Source organism: Hyla sarda, chromosome 10 (genome assembly GCF_029499605.1).
Source record: "Hyla sarda isolate aHylSar1 chromosome 10, aHylSar1.hap1, whole genome shotgun sequence".
Taxonomy (NCBI): Eukaryota; Metazoa; Chordata; class Amphibia; order Anura; family Hylidae; genus Hyla; species Hyla sarda.
The window spans coordinates 1,330,403-1,351,524 of record NC_079198.1 but is presented as its reverse complement, the minus strand read 5'-3'; the positions used below and the strand labels follow the sequence as shown (position 1 = coordinate 1,351,524).

General features: G+C 43.6%; 1 protein-coding gene across 1 annotated transcript in view; it reads left to right on the top strand.

Moving 5' to 3' along the window:
• NBL1 (NBL1, DAN family BMP antagonist) overlaps positions 1-20,641 on the top strand; it is a 35,508-nt gene extending 14,867 nt beyond the window's left edge. Inside the window, exons 2-4 of the mRNA XM_056543371.1 lie at positions 13,472-13,653; positions 15,123-15,234; positions 19,593-20,641. Of these exons, the coding sequence (XP_056399346.1) occupies positions 13,484-13,653; positions 15,123-15,234; positions 19,593-19,829 (519 nt within the window). The 5' untranslated portion in view covers positions 13,472-13,483 and the 3' untranslated portion in view covers positions 19,830-20,641. The remainder of the gene's footprint in view (positions 1-13,471; positions 13,654-15,122; positions 15,235-19,592) is intronic.
• Positions 20,642-21,122: the final 481 nt, after the last annotated feature.

The window sequence follows — 21,122 nt, the reverse complement described above, 5'->3', positions numbered from 1 at the left end:
TCCTATATACAAGAATATAACTACTATAATACTGCCCCTATATACAAGAATATATCTACTATAATACTGCTTCTATATACAAGAATATAACTACTATAATACTGCTCCTATATACAAGAATATAACTACTATAATACTGCTCCTATATACAAGAATATAACTACTATAATACTGCCTCCTATATACAAGAATATAACTACTATAATACTGCCTCCTATATACAAGAATATTACTACTATAATACTGCTCCTATATACAAGAATATAACTACTATAATACTGCTCCTATATACAAGAATATAACTACTATAATACTGCTCCTATATACAAGAATATAACTACTATAATACTGCTCATATATACAAGAATATAACTACTATAATACTGCTCCTATATACAAGAATATAACTACTATAATACTGCCTCCTATATACAAGAATATAACTACTATAATACTGCTCCTATATACAAGAATATAACTACTATAATACTGCTCCTATATACAAGAATATATCTACTATAATACTGCTCCTATATACAAGAATATAACTACTATAATACTGCTCCTATATACAAGAATATAACTACTATAATACTGCTCCTATATACAAGAATATAACTACTATAATACTGCCCCTATATACAAGAATATATCTACTATAATACTGCTTCTATATACAAGAATATAACTACTATAATACTGCTCCTATATACAAGAATATAACTACTATAATACTGCCTCCTATATACAAGAATATAACTACTATAATACTGCCCCTATATACAAGAATATAACTACTATAATACTGCTCCTATATACAAGAATATAACTACTATAATACTGTTCCTATATACAAGAATATAACTACTATAATACTGCTCCTATATACAAGAATATAACTACTATAATACTGTCTCCTATATACAAGAATATAACTACTATAATACTGCTTCTATATACAAGAATATAACTACTATAATACTGCTTCTATATACAGGAATATAACTACTATAATACTGCTCCTATATACAAGAATATAACTACTATAATACTGCCTCCTATATACAAGAATATAACTACTATAATACTGCTCCTATATACAGGAATATAACTACTATAATACTGCTCCTATATACAAGAATATAACTACTATAATACTGCTCCTATATACAAGAATATATCTACTATAATACTGCTCCTATTGATGTGTGTAGGAATATTTATGGACATTTATCAACGGGTTTAGTCAGGTTTTCTTTACTATAATTGTCGCAAAATTGTCGCCACTGCGACTACGCAATTTTTCGTGCAACATTTTGACTGGAAAGCGAGAAAAGCAAGTTTTCCAAAAAGTAACTACGTAGTAATAATTTTAAAATGGACTACGGGTAGTCAGGTATTTATTAACTGCGACAGTCGCAACTGCGTAAAAAAAAGTCGCAACAGGGTTAAAAATTGACTAAATTTACTGCAGCTCAAACATGGAGCAGAAAAAGCTACAACCAAAGTAAAAAAGGAAAAATTGCTGACGTGAAAGAAAATTATCAACAGGATGAAACCAGATGATAAATAAGTCACATAAGCAAAAAAAAAAGTAAGGAAAAAATTACAAAAAAAAAGAAAACATAAACAGAGATTGATAAATGTCCCTCATTGACGATATTAGAATCTTACTAGTAATATCGAATATAATATTGATGAAAACGGATGTATAATATTATAGAGGGAGGTGTTGGGGGGGGGGGGATCTTCAGGGTCTCGGTCCTGGGAATCCGCTGCGGCTCTGGATTGGGGTCTTCGGGGGATGTGAGTTCAGGGTCTCTGTCCTGGGAATATGCTGCGGCTCTGGTTTGGGGTCTTCGGGGGGATGTGAGTTCAGGGTCTCTCGGTCCTGGGAATATGCTGCGGCTCTGGTTTGGGGTCTTCGGGGGGATGTGAGTTCAGGGTCTCTCGGTCCTGGGAATCTGCTGCGGCTCTGGTTTGGGGTCTTCGGGGGGATGTGAGTTCAGGGTCTCTCGGTCCTGGGAATATGCTGTGGCTCTGGTTTGGGGTCTTCGGGGGGATGTGAGTTCAGGGTCTCTCGGTTCTGGGAATCTGCTTCGGCTCTGGTTTGGGGTCTTCGGGGGATGTGAGTTCAGGGTCTTGGTCCTGGGAATCTGCTGCGGCTCTGGTTTGGGGTCTTCGGGGGGATGTGAGTTCAGGGTCCCTCGGTCCTGGGAATCTGCTGCGGCTCTGGTTTGGGGTCTTCGGGGGGATGTGAGTTCAGGGTCTCTCGGTCCTGGGAATCTGCTGTGGCTCTGGTTTGGGGTCTTCGGGGGGATGTGAGTTCAGGGTCTCGGTCCTGGGAATCTGCTGTGGCTCTGGTTTGGGGTCTTCGGGGGGATGTGAGTTCAGGGTCTCTCGGTCCTGGGAATCTGCTGTGGCTCTGGTTTGGGGTCTTCGGGGGGATATGAGTTCAGGGTCTCTCGGTTCTGGGAATCTGCTTCGGCCCTGGTTTGGGGTCTTCGGGGGGATGTGAGTTCAGGGTCTCGGTCCTGGGAATCCGCTGCGGCTCTGGTTTGGGGTCTTCGGGGGGATGTGAGTTCAGGGTCTCTCGGTCCTGGGAATCCGCTGCGGCTCTGGTTTGGGGTCTTCGGGGGGATGTGAGTTCAGGGTCTCTCGGTCCTGGGAATATGCTGCGGCTCTGGTTTGGGGTCTTCGGGGGATGTGAGTTCAGGGTCTCTCTGCACAGCTGTGTGGAGCGCGGTGGTTCCGGAGCCTTTGGTGGTGTAATGGGGGACATCCTGTCCGGTCCCAGCACAGCAGACGGGATTAATGCAGCTGATATAAGGGGAGGAATGACGCAGATGCTCCGGACGTCTTACAGATCCCGTCCTGTGGGGTTACAGATGGGCCCCCCCCCCCAACTGACAGGAAACTAAACATTACCAGCAGGTCAGAGGTTAATAGGATTCCACCTGGGAACAGAGAAGGGAGGTAGTGTCAGGTGATAGGTGACAACCAATATGGCCGCCCTTACAGATCCTGATAGTGCTGCCACACACAGCTTTCTTATCATCCTGAATGACAAATACAAATCTGGAGACAGAAGTGTGAGAAGGACCCGTCATCTAGTTACATGTTACATATAGCGGTATAATACAGGGAATCCGTCCGCTACAATTACACCCTGCGGACAATGAGACACCCGGGACCCGTCATGTATCTGTCCGGACTCCTATAATGTATTAGAGAAACATGTATCCTCCGGGGCAATGTGTCAGATTGATTGACAGCTAGAAGCCGAGCCCTGTTTCCAAGTCTTGCTCAGGGCATACAAAATGTTCTCAGGTGTGACGACAATGGAACGTCTCTTCACTCCGCACCCGAGAATAAAATCATTTTTTATACATTATAGAAGAACAGAGAGATGACAGGTCCCGGGTGTCTCCTCAGTGTCAGCAGAGCGTAATGTGAATTCATACCTACAGCATTATATAGAGGTATAAACCTATACAGAGGTACATGGATTTCTATAGTGATAAATTGTAATGCTTAGTTATTTAGCTACATAGCTGTATAGTTATATATGTGTATAGTTGTGTAGTTATATATGTATATAGTTGTATAGTTATATATGGGTATAGTTGTGTAGTTATATATGTATATAGTTGTATAGTTATATATGGGTATAGTTGTGTAGTTATATATGTATATAGTTGTGTAGTTATATATGTATATAGTTGTGTAGTTATATATGTATATAGTTGTGTAGTTATATATGTGTATAGTTGTGTAGTTATATATGTATATAGTTGTATAGTTATATATGTGTATAGTTGTGTAGTTATATATGTATATAGTTGTATAGTTATATATGTATATAGTTGTGTAGTTATATATGTATATAGTTGTGTAGTTATATATGTATATAGTTGTGTAGTTATATATGTATATAGTTGTATAGTTATATATGTATATAGTTGTGTAGTTATATATGTATATAGTTGTGTAGTTATATATGTATATAGTTGTATAGTTATATATGTGTATAGTTGTGTAGTTATATATGTATATAGTTGTGTAGTTATATATGTATATAGTTGTATAGTTATATATGTGTATAGTTGTGTAGTTATATATGTGTATAGTTGTGTAGTTATATATGTGTATAGTTGTGTAGTTATATATGTGTATAGTTGTGTAGTTATATATGTATATAGTTGTGTAGTTATATATGTATATAGTTGTATAGTTATATATGTATATAGTTGTGTAGTTATATATGTATATAGTTGTGTAGTTATATATGTATATAGTTGTATAGTTATATATGTGTATAGTTGTGTAGTTATATATGTATATAGTTGTGTAGTTATATATGTATATAGTTGTATAGTTATATATGTGTATAGTTGTGTAGTTATATATGTGTATAGTTGTGTAGTTATATATGTATATAGTTGTATAGTTATATATGTGTATAGTTGTGTAGTTATATATGTGTATAGTTGTATAGTTATATATGTATATAGTTGTATAGTTATATATGTATATAGTTGTGTAGTTATATATGTGTATAGTTGTATAGTTATATATGTGTATAGTTGTATAGTTATATATGTGTATAGTTGTATAGTTATATATGTGTATAGTTGTGTAGTTATATATGTGTATAGTTGTGTAGTTATATATGTGTATAGTTGTGTAGTTATATATGTATATAGTTGTGTAGTTATATATGTATATAGTTGTATAGTTATATATGTATATAGTTGTATAGTTATATATGTATATAGTTGTGTAGTTATATATGTATATAGTTGTGTAGTTATATATGTATATAGTTGTGTAGTTATATATGTATATAGTTGTGTAGTTATATATGTGTATAGTTGTGTAGTTATATATGTATATAGTTGTGTAGTTATATATGTGTATAGTTGTGTAGTTATATATGTGTATAGTTGTGTAGTTATATATGGGTATAGTTGTGTAGTTATATATGGGTATAGTTGTGTAGTTATATATGGGTATAGTTGTGTAGTTATATATGTGTATAGTTGTGTAGTTATATATGTGTATAGTTGTGTAGTTATATATGTATATAGTTGTGTAGTTATATATGTATATAGTTGTATAGTTATATATGTATATAGTTGTGTAGTTATATATGTGTATAGTTGTGTAGTTATATATGTATATAGTTGTGTAGTTATATATGTATATAGTTGTGTAGTTATATATGTATATAGTTGTGTAGTTATATATGTATATAGTTGTGTAGTTATATATGTATATAGTTGTATAGTTATATATGTATATAGTTGTGTAGTTATATATGTATATAGTTGTGTAGTTATATATGTGTATAGTTGTGTAGTTATATATGTGTATAGTTGTGTAGTTATATATGTATATAGTTGTGTAGTTATATATGTATATAGTTGTGTAGTTATATATGTATATAGTTGTGTAGTTATATATGTGTATAGTTGTGTAGTTATATATGTGTATAGTTGTGTAGTTATATATGTATATAGCTGTATAGTTATATATGTATATAGTTGTGTAGTTATATATGTATATAGTTGTGTAGTTATATATGTATATAGTTGTGTAGTTATATATGTATATAGTTGTATAGTTATATATGTATATAGTTGTATAGTTATATATGTATATAGTTGTATAGTTATATATGTATATAGTTGTATAGTTATATATGTGTATAGTTGTGTAGTTATATATGTATATAGTTGTGTAGTTATATATGTATATAGTTGTATAGTTATATATGTATATAGTTGTGTAGTTATATATGTATATAGTTGTGTAGTTATATATGTATATAGTTGTGTAGTTATATATGTATATAGTTGTGTAGTTATATATGTGTATAGTTGTGTAGTTATATATGTACATAGCTGTATAGTTATATATGTATATAGTTGTGTAGTTATATATGTATATAGTTGTGTAGTTATGTATATAGTTGTATAGTTATGTATATAGTTGTATATAGTTGACAGCTGGACACCAGGGCTGCGGGGACAGGTGCCATATCCCATAGAGACAGCTGGACACCAGGGCTGCGGGGACAGGACAGGTGCCATATCCCATAGAGACAGCTGGACACCAGGGCTGTGGGGACAGGACAGGTGCCATATCCTATAGAGACAGCTGGACACCAGGGCTGCGGGGACAGGACAGGTGCCATATCCTATAGAGACAGCTGGACACCAGGGCTGTGGGGACAGGACAGGTGCCATATCCTATAGAGACAGCTGGACACCAGGGCTGCGGAGACAGGACAGGTGCCATATCCCATAGAGACAGCTGGACACCAGGGCTGTGGGGACAGGACAGGTGCCATATCCTATAGAGACAGCTGGACACCAGGGCTGTGGGGACAGGACAGGTGCCATATTCCATAGAGACAGCTGGACACCAGGGCTGTGGGGACAGGACAGGTGCCATATCCTATAGAGACAGCTGGACACCAGGGCTGTGGGGACAGGACAGGTGCCATATCCTATAGAGACAGCTGGACACCAGGGCTGCGGGAACAGGTGCCATATCCCATAGAGACAGCTGGACACCAGGGCTGTGGGAACAGGACAGGTGCCATATCCCATAGAGACAGCTGGACACCAGGGCTGTGGGGACAGGACAGGTGCCATATCCCATAGAGACAGCTGGACACCAGGGTTGTGGGGACAGGACAGGTGCCGTTTCCCATAGAAACAGCTGGACACCAGGGCTGCGGCGACAGGACAGGTGCCATATCCAATAGAGACAGCTGGACACCAGGGCTGCGGGGACAGGACAGGTGCCTTATCCTATAGAGACAGCTGGACACCAGGGCTGCGGAGACAGGTGCCATGTCCCATAGAGACAGCTGGACACCAGGGCTGCTGGGACAGGACAGGTGCCATATTCCATAGAGACAGCTGGACACCAGGGCTGTGGGGACAGGACAGGTGCCATATCCAATAGAGACAGCTGGACACCAGGACTGTGGGGACAGGACAGGTGCCATATCCCATAGAGACAGCTGGACACCAGGGCTGCGGAGACAGGTGCCATGTCCCATAGAGACAGCTGGACACCAGGGCTGCTGGGACAGGACAGGTGCCATATTCCATAGAGACAGCTGGACACCAGGGCTGTGGGGACAAGACAGGTGCAATATCCCATAGAGACAGCTGGACACCAGGACTACAGGGACAGGACAGGTGCCATATCCCATAGAGACAGCTGGACACCAGGGCTGCGGGAACAGGACAGGTGCAATATCCCATAGAGACAGCTGGACATCAGGGCTGCGGAGACAGGACAGGTGCCATATCCCATAGAGACAGCTGGACACCAGGGCTGTGGGGAAAGGTGCCATATCCCATAGAGACAGCTGGACACCAGGGCTGCGGGGACAGGTGCCATATCCCATAGAGACAGCTGGACACCAGGGCTGTGGGGACAGGACAGGTGCAATATTCCATAGAGACAGCTGGACACCAGGGCTGCAGGGACAGGACAGGTGCCTTATCCTATAGAGACAGCTGGACATTAGGGCTGTGGAGACAGGACAGGTGCCATATTCCATAGAGACAGCTGGACACCAGGGCTGTGGGGACAGGACAGGTGCCATATCCCATAGAAACAGCTGGACTCCAGGGCTGCAGGGAAAGGACAGGTGCCATATCCTGTAGAGACAGCTGGACATCAGGGCTGCAGGGACAGGACAGGTGCCATGTCCCATAGAGACAGCTGGACACCAGGGCTGTGGGGACAGGACAGGTGCCATATCCTGTAGAGACAGCTGGACATCAGGGCTGTGGGGACAGGACATGTGCCATATCCTATAGAGACAGCTGGACACCAGGACTGCGGAGACAAGACAGGTGCCATATCCTATAGAGACAGCTGGACACCAGGGCTGCGGGGACAGGACAGGTGCCATATCCTGTAGAGACAGCTGGACACCAGGGCTGCAGGGACAGGACAGGTGCCATATCCCATAGAGACAGCTGGACACCAGGGCTGTGGGGACAGGACAGGTGCCATATCCCATAGAGACAGCTGGACACCAGGACTGTGGGGACAGGACAGGTGCCATATTCCATAGAGACAGCTGGACACCAGGGCTGTGGGGACAGGACAGGTGCCTTATCCTATAGAGACAGCTGGACACCAGGACTGTGGGGACAGGACAGGTGCCATATTCCATAGAGACAGCTGGACACCAGGGCTGTGGGGACAGGACAGGTGCCATATCCCATAGAGACAGCTGGACACCAGGGTTGTGGGGACAGGACAGGTGCCATATTCCATAGAGACAGCTGGACACCAGGGCTGCAGGGACAGGACAGGTGCCTTATCCTATAGAGACAGCTGGACACCAGGGCTGCGGGGACAGGACAGGTGCCATGTCCCATAGAGACAGCTGGACACCAGGACTGTGGGGACAGGACAGGTGCCATATCCCATAGAGACAGCTGGACACCAGGACTGTGGGGACAGGACAGGTGCCATATCCCATAGAGACAGCTGGACACCAGGGCTGCGGAGACAGGACAGGTGCCATATCCCATAGAGACAGCTGGACACCAGGGCTCCAGGGACAGGACAGGTGCCATATCCCATAGAGACAGCTGGACACCAGGGCTGCAGGGACATATGTAACCATTGGAGAGACATCTATATGTAACCATCGGAGAGACATCTATATGTAACCATCGGAGAGACCTCTATATGTAACCATCGGAGAGACCTCTATATGTAACCATCGGAGAGACCTCTATATGTAACCATCGGAGAGACATCTATATGTAACCATCGGAGAGACATCTATATGTAACCATCGGGGAGAGATCTATATGTAACCATCGGGGAGAGATCTATATGTAACCATCAGAGAGACATCTATATGTAACCATCAGAGAGACATCTATATGTAACCATCGGAGAGACATTTATATGTAACCATTGGAGAGACATCTATACGTAACCATCGGAGAGACATCTATATGTAACCATCGGAGAGACATCTATATGTAACCATCGGAGAGACATCTATATGTAACCATCGGAGAGACATCTATATGTAACCATCGGAGAGACATCTATATGTAACCATCGGAGAGACATCTATATGTAACCATCGGAGAGACATCTATATGTAACCATCGGAGAGACATCTATATGTAACCATCGGAGAGACACCTATATGTAACCATCGGAGAGACATCTATATGTAACCGTCGGAGAGACATCTATATGTAACCGTCGGAGAGACATCTATATGTAACCACCGGAGAGACATCTATATGTAACCACCGGAGAGACATCTATATGTAACCATCAGAGAGACGTCTATATGTAACCACCGGAGAGACATCTATATGTAACCACCGGAGAGACATCTATATGTAACCACCGGAGAGACATCTATATGTAATCACCGGAGAGACATCTATATGTAACCATCGGAGAGACATCTATATGTAACCACCGGACAGACATCTATATGTAACCATCGGAGAGACATCTATATGTAACCATCGGAGAGACATCTATATGTAACCATCGGAGAGACATCTATATGTAACCACCGGAGAGACATCTATATGTAACCATCGGAGAGACATCTATATGTAACCATCGGAGAGACTGAAACTTATCCCCAACCATTGGGACCCCCGCAATCTACTATAGGGGCCCCACTGTCCTTGCCACACTCCGGCCCCCAACCTCTTGTGTATAGGGGATAAGTTTCAGTCCCGCGGAGTACCCCTTTAATTGTAGTTTTAAATCAATGTATCTGAATTATATTTAAACTTGCTGTATCATTCAGTATACGGTGAATCTATGCAGTCCGCCATATTTCACCATATATATCACTGCCATATATATGTATTATTCCCAAATCACGGGCAGAGCCTGGACTGCATCACTCATTGTATAGGGCAGTGGTCTCCAAACTGTGGACCTCCAGCTGTCACAAAACTACAACTCCCAGCATGTCCTGACTGCATCGCTCATTGTATAGGATGATGGTCTCCAAACTGTGGACCTCCAGCTCTCACAAAACTACAACTCCCAGCATGTCCTGACTGCATCGCTCATTGTATAGGATGATGGTCTCAAAATTGTGGACCTCCAGCTGTTGCAAAACTACAACTCCCAGCAGGTCCTGATTGCATCGCCCATTGTATAGGATAATGGTCTCAAAATTGTGGACCTGCAGCTGTTGCAAAACTACAACTCCCAGCAGGTCCTGACTGCATCGCTCATTGTATAGGATGATGGTCTCAAAATTGTGGACCTGCAGCTGTTGTAAAACTACAAATCCCAGCATGCCCGGACAGCCGTTGGCTGTCTGGGCATGCTGGGAGTTGTAGTTTTGCAACAGCTGGAGGTCCACAGTTTGGAGACCATCGTTCTATACAATTAGCAATGCAGTTAGGACATGCTGGGACTTGTAGTTCTGGAATAGTTGGTGCCTGGTGGGGCTGCAGACCGTGAGGGGTTAAGCGGTTTCTGGGGAGACGTTGGTCGTGTAGATGGAGAGATATCAGGCGCTTTATGTGCAGCCAAAGTGAATTCCATCCCCGAGGCTGCGGGACATTCCTGCGGGTGATGAGACGTCTGGACTTCAATGTGAAGGTGATTACACAACTGCAAATTACTGCCTGACTCCAGGGACCCCGGGGGCCACATACCAGGGGCCGCCACCAGGTGTCACAACTGAGGCCTCTGCAGGATCATGTGTGATACTGTATATTGTATCTAAACCTATCATGTGTTATACCAACTGCCGTATCTAAACCTGTTATGTGTGATACTGTCTATTGTATCTAAACCTATTATCTGTGATAGTATCACTCATGATAGGTTGAGATACAGCAGATAGTATCACACATAACAGGTTTAGATACAGCAGATGGTATCACATTTGATAGATTTAGATACGACAGCATTCATGGGCTATGCTTCTGCACTGATACTAATGCCTGTGCTGTCCGTTCCTGTTATGGAGCAGAATACAGACGGAACACTTTCAGGTCACTCGGGGTCAGTGGTTTTGTCAGATGTTTTATCCTATAATGGTTTAACTTTATATAATGGTGAAATGAGCGAGAAATAAATGAAAAGCAACTTCTTCTGTACAAGTGCTAACTACAAAAGAAATTCATTAAAATGACTATAATACTGCCACTATATACAGGAATATAACTACTATAATACTGCCCCTATATACAAGAATATAACTACTATAATACTGCTCCTATATACAAGAATATAACTACTATAATACTGTCTCCTATATACAAGAATATAACTACTATTATACTGCTCCTATATACAAGAATATAACTACTATAATACTGCTCCTATATACAAGAATATATCTACTATAATACTGCTCCTATATACAAGAATATAACTACTATAATACTGCTCCTATATACAAGAATATAACTACTATAATACTGCTCCTATATACAAGAATATAACTACTATAATACTGCTCCTATATACAAGAATATAACTACTATAATACTGCTCCTATATACAAGAATATAACTACTATAATACTGCTCCTATATACAAGAATATAACTACTATAATACTGCCCCTATATACAAGAATATATCTACTATAATACTGCTCCTATATACAAGAATATAACTACGATAATACTGCTCCTATATACAAGAATATAACTACTATAATACTGTCTCCTATATACAAGAATATAACTACTATTATACTGCTCCTATATACAAGAATATAACTACTATAATACTGTCTCCTATATACAAGAATATAACTACTATAATACTGCCTCCTATATACAAGAATATAACTACTATAATACTGCTCCTATATACAAGAATATAACTACTATAATACTGCTCCTATATACAAGAATATAACTACTATAATACTGCTCCTATATACAAGAATATAACTACTATAATACTGCCCCTATATACAAGAATATAACTACTATAATACTGCTCCTATATACAAGAATATAACTACTATAATACTGCCCCTATATACAGGAATATAACTACTATAATACTGCTCCTATATACAAGAATATAACTACCATAATACTGCTCCTATATACAAGAATATAACTACTATAATACTGCTCCTATATACAAGAATATAACTACTATAATACTGCCTCCTATATACAAGAATATAACTATTATAATACTGTCTCCTATATACAAGAATATAACTACTATAATACTGCTCCTATATACAGGAATATAACTACTATAATACTGCTCCTATATACAAGAATATAACTACTATAATACTGCTCCTATATGCAGGATTATAACTACTATAATACTGCTCCTATATACAAGAATATAACTACTATAATACTGCCCCTATATACAAGAATATAACTACTATAATACTGCTCCTATATACAAGAATATAACTACTATAATACTGCTCCTATATACAAGAATATAACTACTATAATACTGCTCCTATATACAAGAATATAACTACTATAATACTGCCTCCTATATACAAGAATATAACTACTATAATACTGCTCCTATATACAAGAATATAACTACTATAATACTGCCCCCTATATACAAGTATATAACTACTATAATACTGCTCCTATATACAGGAATATAACAACTATAATACTTCTCCTATATACAGGAATATAACTACTATAATACTGTTCCTATATACAAGAATATAACTACTATAATACTGCTCCTATATACAAGAATATAACTACTATAATACTGCTCCTATATACAAGAATATAACTACTATAATACTGCTCCTATATACAAGAATATATCTACTATAATACTGCTCCTATATACAGGAATATAACTACTATAATACTGCTCCTATATACAAGAATATAACTACTATAATACTGCCCCTATATACAAGAATATAACTACTATAATACTGCCCCTATATACAAGAATATAACTACTATAATACTGCTCCTATATACAAGAATATAACTACTATAATACTGCTCCTATATACAAGAATATAACTACTATAATACTGCTCCTATATACAGGAATATAACAACTATAATACTACTCCTATATACAAGAATATAACTACTATAATACTGCTCCCTATATACAAGAATATAACTACTATAATACTGCTCCTATATACAAGAATATAACTACTATAATACTGCCCCTATATACAAGAATATAACTACTATAATACTGCTCCTATATACAAGAATATAACTACTATAATACTGCTCCTATATACAAGAATATAACTACTATAATACTGCTCCTATATACAAGAATATAACTACTATAATACTGCTCCTATATACAAGAATATAACTACTATAATACTGCCCCTATATACAAGAATATATCTATTATAATACTGCCACCTACTGGTTAGATTGAGTTGGATGCTGTTTCTTATGTTTTTTTTCTTATTGTTCTAGTTCTAGGTGTCGATGATGATCCGGTTCCTGATCGTCTCGCTACTTTTTGTTGTGATTCTCGCAGCCCCGCCCCCCATTAATCGTTTGGCCCTCTTCCCTGATAAAAGCGCCTGGTGTGAGGCGAAGAACATTACGCAGATTGTCGGGCACAGCGGCTGTGAGTCCAAGTCTATCCAGAATCGGTAAGTGACCATGTGGTGACTGATAGATGTTCCACCTCACTTGGCACACAGGCTGGCACTGGTTCACCCAGAGATCAGTATAGAAACCAGTGAAGTGCAGAAAGGCCCTTGTTCAGCTCTTTCCTTACTTAAGGAAATTCCTCTTGGGAGTTTAGACTGGGGGGCTGGAACAGAGTTCAGGGACACCTTGGTAGTAAACTAGACTGCTGACATGTGACCTTACGAAGAGGTATGCCTGACTTAGGTATTACCTAGGCTCACTGGGCCAGAGGTCTCAATCTGTTTCTCTCTAGATGTTGCAAAACTTCAACCCCCAGCATACCCCGACAGCCAAAATCCTGTCTGCCAACTCCAGAGGATCCAAACTGTCCCTATAAGGTAAATAGAGGCTTCCCCCTCATCTCATCCCTTTGTGCAGTGGTCTTCAAACTGCAGTCCTTCAGATGTTGCAAAACTTCAACTTCCAGCATGCCCAGACAATCAAAAGCCTCTCTGCCTACTTCAGAGGATCTACACTGTCCTTATAAGGGAAATCAAGGCTTCCCCCTCATCTCATCCCTTTGTGCAGTGGTCTTCAAAATACAGTCCTCCACATGTTGCAAAACTTCAACTCTTAGCATGCTCGGACAGCCAAAAGCCTGTCTGCCTTTTCCAGAGCATCCACACTGTCCATATAAGGTAAATCAAGGCTTTGTCCAGTGGTCTTCAAACTGTAGTCCTACAGATATTGCAAAACTTCAACTCCCAGCATGCCCGGACAGCCGTTGGCTGTCCGGGCATGCTGGGAGTTGAAGTTTTGCAACATCTGGAGGGCCACAGTTTGAGACCACTGCACTAGGCTTAGGTCTCCTCAGGAATAGCAGAGCTGAGGGACAAGACATGTGACTTTGGCAAAGACCAAGCCCTGACTGACTAAAATAGGTTTAGGTCCTTCTCTGCCCTCAGGAGAGGAGGGTGGACTTGGCACTGGCTTTTGCATTTATTGGCTAGGAGTCTGCATGTGACCAAATACCTATCAACCCTTTTTAACCTAATATTAACACTGTGGTTATCGCAGTGGATGCATAAAATCTCAGTATAATGCAGGAAACACACTTACCTTTACGTACTTTCCACCCGACCTGTCCCACGGGCAGCAGCTGGTGATGCTGTACTGGGACACCACATTATCACAATTTCCTATTCTAAGTCCAGTACCCCCATAAGAGTGCTAGTCATTGTGTTCTTGTGACAGTACCAGTTCCCCATGGCCCATAAGATTATCAGTCCCAGTGCCCAAATGACTATAAATGATGGTGACCACCTCAGTGCCCTAATAACAGTGCCAGCTCCAGTGTCCCCATCACAGTGACACATATGGAATGCCGATGACAGTACCACTTTGAGGACGGGGTCTCAGGGTAGCGCTGTGTTTCTGATGCCCTTGTGTTCGGATTTGTTGTCACCCCTGTTGTTGTGCTCGGTCACAGGGCCTGCCTCGGTCAGTGCTTCAGCTACAGCGTCCCCAACACGTTCCCCCAGTCCACGGAGTCCCTGGTGCACTGCGACTCCTGTATGCCGGCCAAGTCCATGTGGGATGTGGTGAGTGTCTGGTACTGTTGTGGGGACCCGCATGGTCAGCCTATGGGGATAGGATCCAAAATCTCAAAATATGGATGTAATAGAGGGGGGGAGGGGGGTAATAGAGGGGGGACAGTAAGGTAATAGGGGGAGAGTCAGCAGAGTGATAGATGGAGGGACAGCGGAGTAATAGAATGGGAACAGAGGGGTAATAGAGGGGAGTAATGGACAGTGGGGTAATAGAGGGGAGTAATGGACAGAGGGGTAATAGAGGGGAGTAATGGACAGTGGGGTAATAGAGGGGAGTAATGGACAGTGGGGTAATAGAGGGTAGTAAAGGACAGTGGGGTAATAGAGGGGAGTAATGGACAGTGGGGTAATAGAGGGGAGTAATGGACAGTGGGGTAATAGAGGGGAGTAATGGACAGTGGGGTAATAGAGGGGAGTAATGGACAGAGGGGTAATAGAGGGGAGTAATGGACAGTGGGGTAATAGAGGGGAGTAATGGACAGTGGGGTAATAGAGGGGAGTAATGGACAGTGGGGTAATAGAGGGGAGTAATGGACAGAGGGGTAATAGAGGGGAGTAATGGACAGTGGGGTAATAGAGGGGAGTAATGGACAGTGGGGTAATAGAGGGTAGTAAAGGACAGTGGGGTAATAGAGGGGAGTAATGGACAGAGGGGTAATAGAGGGGAGTAATGGACAGTGGGGTAATAGAGGGGAGTAATGGACAGTGGGGTAATAGAGGGGAGTAATGGACAGTGGGGTAATAGAGGGGAGTAATGGACAGAGGGGTAATAGAGGGTAGTAAAGGACAGTGGGGTAATAGAGGGGAGTAATGGACAGAGGGGTAATAGAGGGGAGTAATGGACAGTGGGGTAATAGAGGGTAGTAAAGGACAGTGGGGTAATAGAGGGGAGTAATGGACAGAGGGGTAATAGAGGGGAGTAATGGACAGTGGGGTAATAGAGGGGAGTAATGGACAGTGGGGTAATAGAGGGGAGTAATGGACAGAGGGGTAATAGAGGGTAGTAAAGGACAGTGGGGTAATAGAGGGGAGTAATGGACAGAGGGGTAATAGAGGGGAGTAATGGACAGTGGGGTAATAGAGGGGAGTAATGGACAGTGGGGTAATAGAGGGGAGTAATGGACAGTGGGGTAATAGAGGGGAGTAATGGACAGAGGGGTAATAGAGGGGAGTAATGGACAGTGGGGTAATAGAGGGGAGTAATGGACAGTGGGGTAATAGAGGGGAGTAATGGACAGTGGGGTAATAGAGGGGAGTAATGGACAGAGGGGTAATAGAGGGGAGTAATGGACAGTGGGGTAATAGAGGGGAGTAATGGACAGTGGGGTAATAGAGGGGAGTAATGGACAGTGGGGTAATAGAGGGGAGTAATGGACAGTGGGGTAATAGAGGGGAGTAATGGACAGAGGGGTAATAGAGGGGAGTAATGGACAGTGGGGTAATAGAGGGGAGTAAAGGACAGTGGGGTAATAGAGGGGAGTAAAGGACAGTGGGGTAATAGAGGGGAGTAATGGACAGTGGGGTAATAGAGGGGAGTAATGGACAGTGGGGTAATAGAGGGGAGTAATGGACAGAGGGGTAATAGAGGGGAGTAAAGGACAGTGGGGTAATAGAGGGGAGTAATGGACAGTGGGGTAATAGAGGGGAGTAATGGACAGTGGGGTAATAGAGGGGAGTAATGGACAGTGGGGTAATAGAGGGGAGTAATGGACAGTGGGGTAATAGAGGGGAGTAATGGACAGAGGGGTAATAGAGGGGAGTAATGGACAGTGGGGTAATAGAGGGGAGTAATGGACATTGGGGTAATAGAGGGGAGTAATGGACAGTGGGGTAATAGAGGGGAGTAATGGACAGTGGGGTAATACAGGGGAGTAATGGACAGTGGGGTAATAGAGGGGAGTAATGGACAGTGGGGTAATAGAGGGGAGTAATGGACAGTGGGGTAATAGAGGGGAATAATGGACAGTGGGGTAATAGAGGGGAATAATGGACAGTGGGGTAATAGAGGGGAGTAATGGACAGAGGGGTAATAGAGGGGAGTAATGGACAGTGGGGTAATAGAGGGGAGTAATGGACAGTGGGGTAATAGAGGGGAGTAATGGACAGTGGGGTAATAGAGGGGAGTAATGGACAGTGGGGTAATAGAGGGGAGTAATGGACAGTGGGGTAATAGAGGGGAGTAATGGACAGTGGGGTAATAGAGGGGAATAATGGACAGTGGGGTAATAGAGGGGAATAATGGACAGCGGAGTAATAGAATGGGAACAGAGGGGTAATAGAGGGGAGTAATGGACAGAGGGGTAATACAGGGGAGTAATGGACAGTGGGGTAATAGAGGGGAATAATGGACAGTGGGGTAATAGAGGGGAATAATGGACAGTGGGGTAATAGAGGGGAGTAATGGACAGTGGGGTAATAGAGGGGAGTAATGGACAGTGGGGTAATAGAGGGGAGTAATGGACAGTGGGGTAATAGAGGGGAGTAATGGACAGTGGGGTAATAGAGGGGAGTAATGGACAGTGGGGTAATAGAGGGGAATAATGGACAGTGGGGTAATAGAGGGGAATAATGGACAGCGGAGTAATAGAATGGGAACAGAGGGGTAATAGAGGGGAGTAATGGACAGAGGGGTAATACAGGGGAGTAATGGACAGTGGGGTAATAGAGGGGAGTAATGGACAGAGGGGTAATAGAGGGGAGTAATGGACAGTGGGGTAATAGAGGGGAGTAATGGACAGTGGGGTAATAGAGGGGAGTAATGGACAGTGGGGTAATAGAGGGGAGTAATGGACAGAGGGGTAATAGAGGGGAGTAATGGACAGTGGGGTAATAGAGGGGAGTAATGGACAGTGGGGTAATAGAGGGGAGTAATGGACAGAGGGGTAATAGAGGGGAGTAATGGACAGAGGGGTAATAGAGGGGAGTAATGGACAGAGGGGTAATACAGGGGAGTAATGGACAGAGGGGTAATACAGGGGAGTAATGGACAGTGGGGTAATAGAGGGGAGTAAAGAACAGTGGGGTAATAGAGGGGAGTAATGGACAGAGGGGTAATAGAGGGGAGTAATGGACAGTGGGGTAATAGAGGGGAGTAATGGACAGTGGGGTAATAGAGGGGAGTAATGGACAGTGGGGTAATAGAGGGGAGTAAAGGACAGTGGGGTAATAGAGGGGAGTAATGGACAGTGGGGTAATACAGGGGAGTAATGGACAGTGGGGTAATAGAGGGGAGTAAAGGACAGTGGGGTAATAGAGGGGAGTAATGGACAGTGGGGTAATAGAGGGGAAACAGCTGGGTAACAGAGGGTGGAAAAGACAGTGGGGTAATAGAGGGGGGACGGGGCTAATGCGGGGGCAGCAAGGTAATAGGGGACAATGGGGTAATAGAGGGGGGACAGGGGGTGATAGAGGGGGAAAGCAGGGTAATAGATGGGGCAGTGGGTTAATAGAGGGGGGGCAGGGGGGTAATAGACAGGGGATAGCTGAATAATAGTGGGAGGACAGTAAGGTAATAGGGCGAGGTCAGTAGGGTGATAGATGGAGGGACAGCGGAGTAATAGAGGGGGGACATTGTGGTGAAAGAGGGGAGTAATGGACAGTGGGGTAATAGAGGGGGGCTAATGGGGGGGCAGCAAGGTAATAAACAGGGGACAATGAGGTAATAGAGGGGGACAGGGGGGTGATAGAGGGGGAAAGTAGGGTAATAGACGGGGCAGTGGGGTAATAGAGGGGGACAGTTTAGTTATAGAGGAGGGGACATTGTGGTAAAAGAGGGGGCCCGGGAGTTAAATGGGGCACAGTGGGGTATTAGATGGGAAATAGCTGGGTAATAGGGGGGGACAGTGGGCAAATAAGTGGGAAACAGTAGGTAATTGTGCACAGTGGAGTAATGGGGGAACAGCAGGGTAATAGGGGGCACAGCAGGGTAATAGGGGGCACAGCAGGGTAATAGGGGGCACAGCAGGGTAATAGGGGGCACAGCAGGGTAATAGGGGGCACAGCAGGGTAATAGGGGGCACAGCAGGGTAATAGGGGGCACAGCAGGGTAATAGGGGGCACAGCAGGGTAATAGGGGGGCATTAAGATAATAGAGGCGGCATCATGTAATAAGGGGGGGGCAGTGGGGTTACAGAGAGGGGTAGCAGGATAATAGAGGGAGACAGTGGGTAAAAGAGAGAGAACAGGGGGGTAATAGAGGGGGACAGGGGGGTAATAGAGGGGGACAGGGGGGTAATAGAGGGGGACAGTGGGGGTAATAGGGATGGACAGTGGGGGGGGGGTGTTAACAATTGTTTATTGGGGCTTTTTCTCCCCCATATGACGTGACGCCATCTCTCTTGGTCGGGTAGGTGACGCTGGAGTGTCCAGGGAACGAGGAGGTCCCCCGCGTGGACAAGCTGGTGGAGAAGATCTTACGCTGCAGCTGCCAGGCCTGTGGCAAGGAACTGAGCCAAGAGGGCGCCATGTTTAATGTTTACCTGAACACAGCAGAGGAGGCGCTATCACCGGCCGAGAATATCGGGCGACACCAGCAGGACCAGGAGGCGCCCCCCACCGCTCCGCGGGACGGAGAAAGTGAGGAGTAATGGGGGGCCCCAACCCCAAAGACATGTCTCCCCAATGCTGCACCCCCTGCAGAGACTTAGGCCCGGGGCCCCCGCATGGACTACTGGCCCCCTACAACCACCCGACTAGGACCCAGACATCAGGATCATCAGAACCCCAATAATATAATCTACACCCCGAACACATCCTGATCCTCTACTGATCCTGAGATAATAAATCTTATACTGCACTCACCTCCAGAGCTGCGTTCACAATTCTGCTAATGCAGATAAAGCAGTGCTCCCCAACCTGTGGACCTCCAGCTGTTGAAAAACTAGAACTCCCAGCATGCCCAGACAGCATAGCTTATTGTATAATGCAGTGTTTCATAACAAATGTGCCTCCAGCTGTTGTAAAACTACAACTCCCAGCATGCCCGGACATCCTTTGGCCTTGTTTTTCCGAAGTGGTGATGAGCAGAATGCTGAATGCTGCTCTGGAGGGAAGTACAGGACATGGCGGAGCTTTGGGATCAGTACCTGAGAAATAATGAGACGTTGCTGCACATTATATGTAGTTGGTAATAATACAGCGAGGCTTCTAGGCGCAGCCGCACGCAGGTTTACCGCCACCGCCGGTGTCTTGTATATCCTTCATTGTTCTCTGTGACCCTTCAGATCAAGGGATCTCTATGGACCCCGATGACAGCACCAATTGTTGGTCTCCAATACTGGGTGACAACCGTTAATTCCAGTCATAGCAGACGTGCCCATAGGCAGGCATAGCAGACGTGCCCATAGGCAGGCATAGCAGACGTGCCCATAGGCAGCCATAGCAGACGTGCCCATAGGCAGCCATAGCAGACGTGCCCATAGGCAGCCATAGCAGACGTGCCCATAGGCAGCCACAGCAGACGTGCCCATAGGCAGGCATAGCAGACGTGCCCATAGGCAGCCATAGCAGACGTGCCCATAGGCAGGCATAGCAGACGTGCCCATAGGCAGCCATAGCAGACGTGCCCATAGGCAGCCACAGCAGACGTGCCCATAGGCAGCCATAGCAGACGTGCCCATAGGCAGCCATAGCAGACGTGCCCATAGGCAGCCATAGCAGACGTGCCCATAGGCAGCCATAGCAGACGTGCCCATAGGCAGCCATAGCAGACGTGCCCATAGGCAGCCATAGCAGACGTGCCCATAGGCAGGCACAGCAGACGTGCCCATAGGCAGCCACAGCAGACGTTCCCATAGGCAGCCACAGCAGACGTTCCCATAGGCAGCCACAGCAGACGTGCCCATAGGCAGGCACAGCAGACGTGCCCATAGGCAGCCACA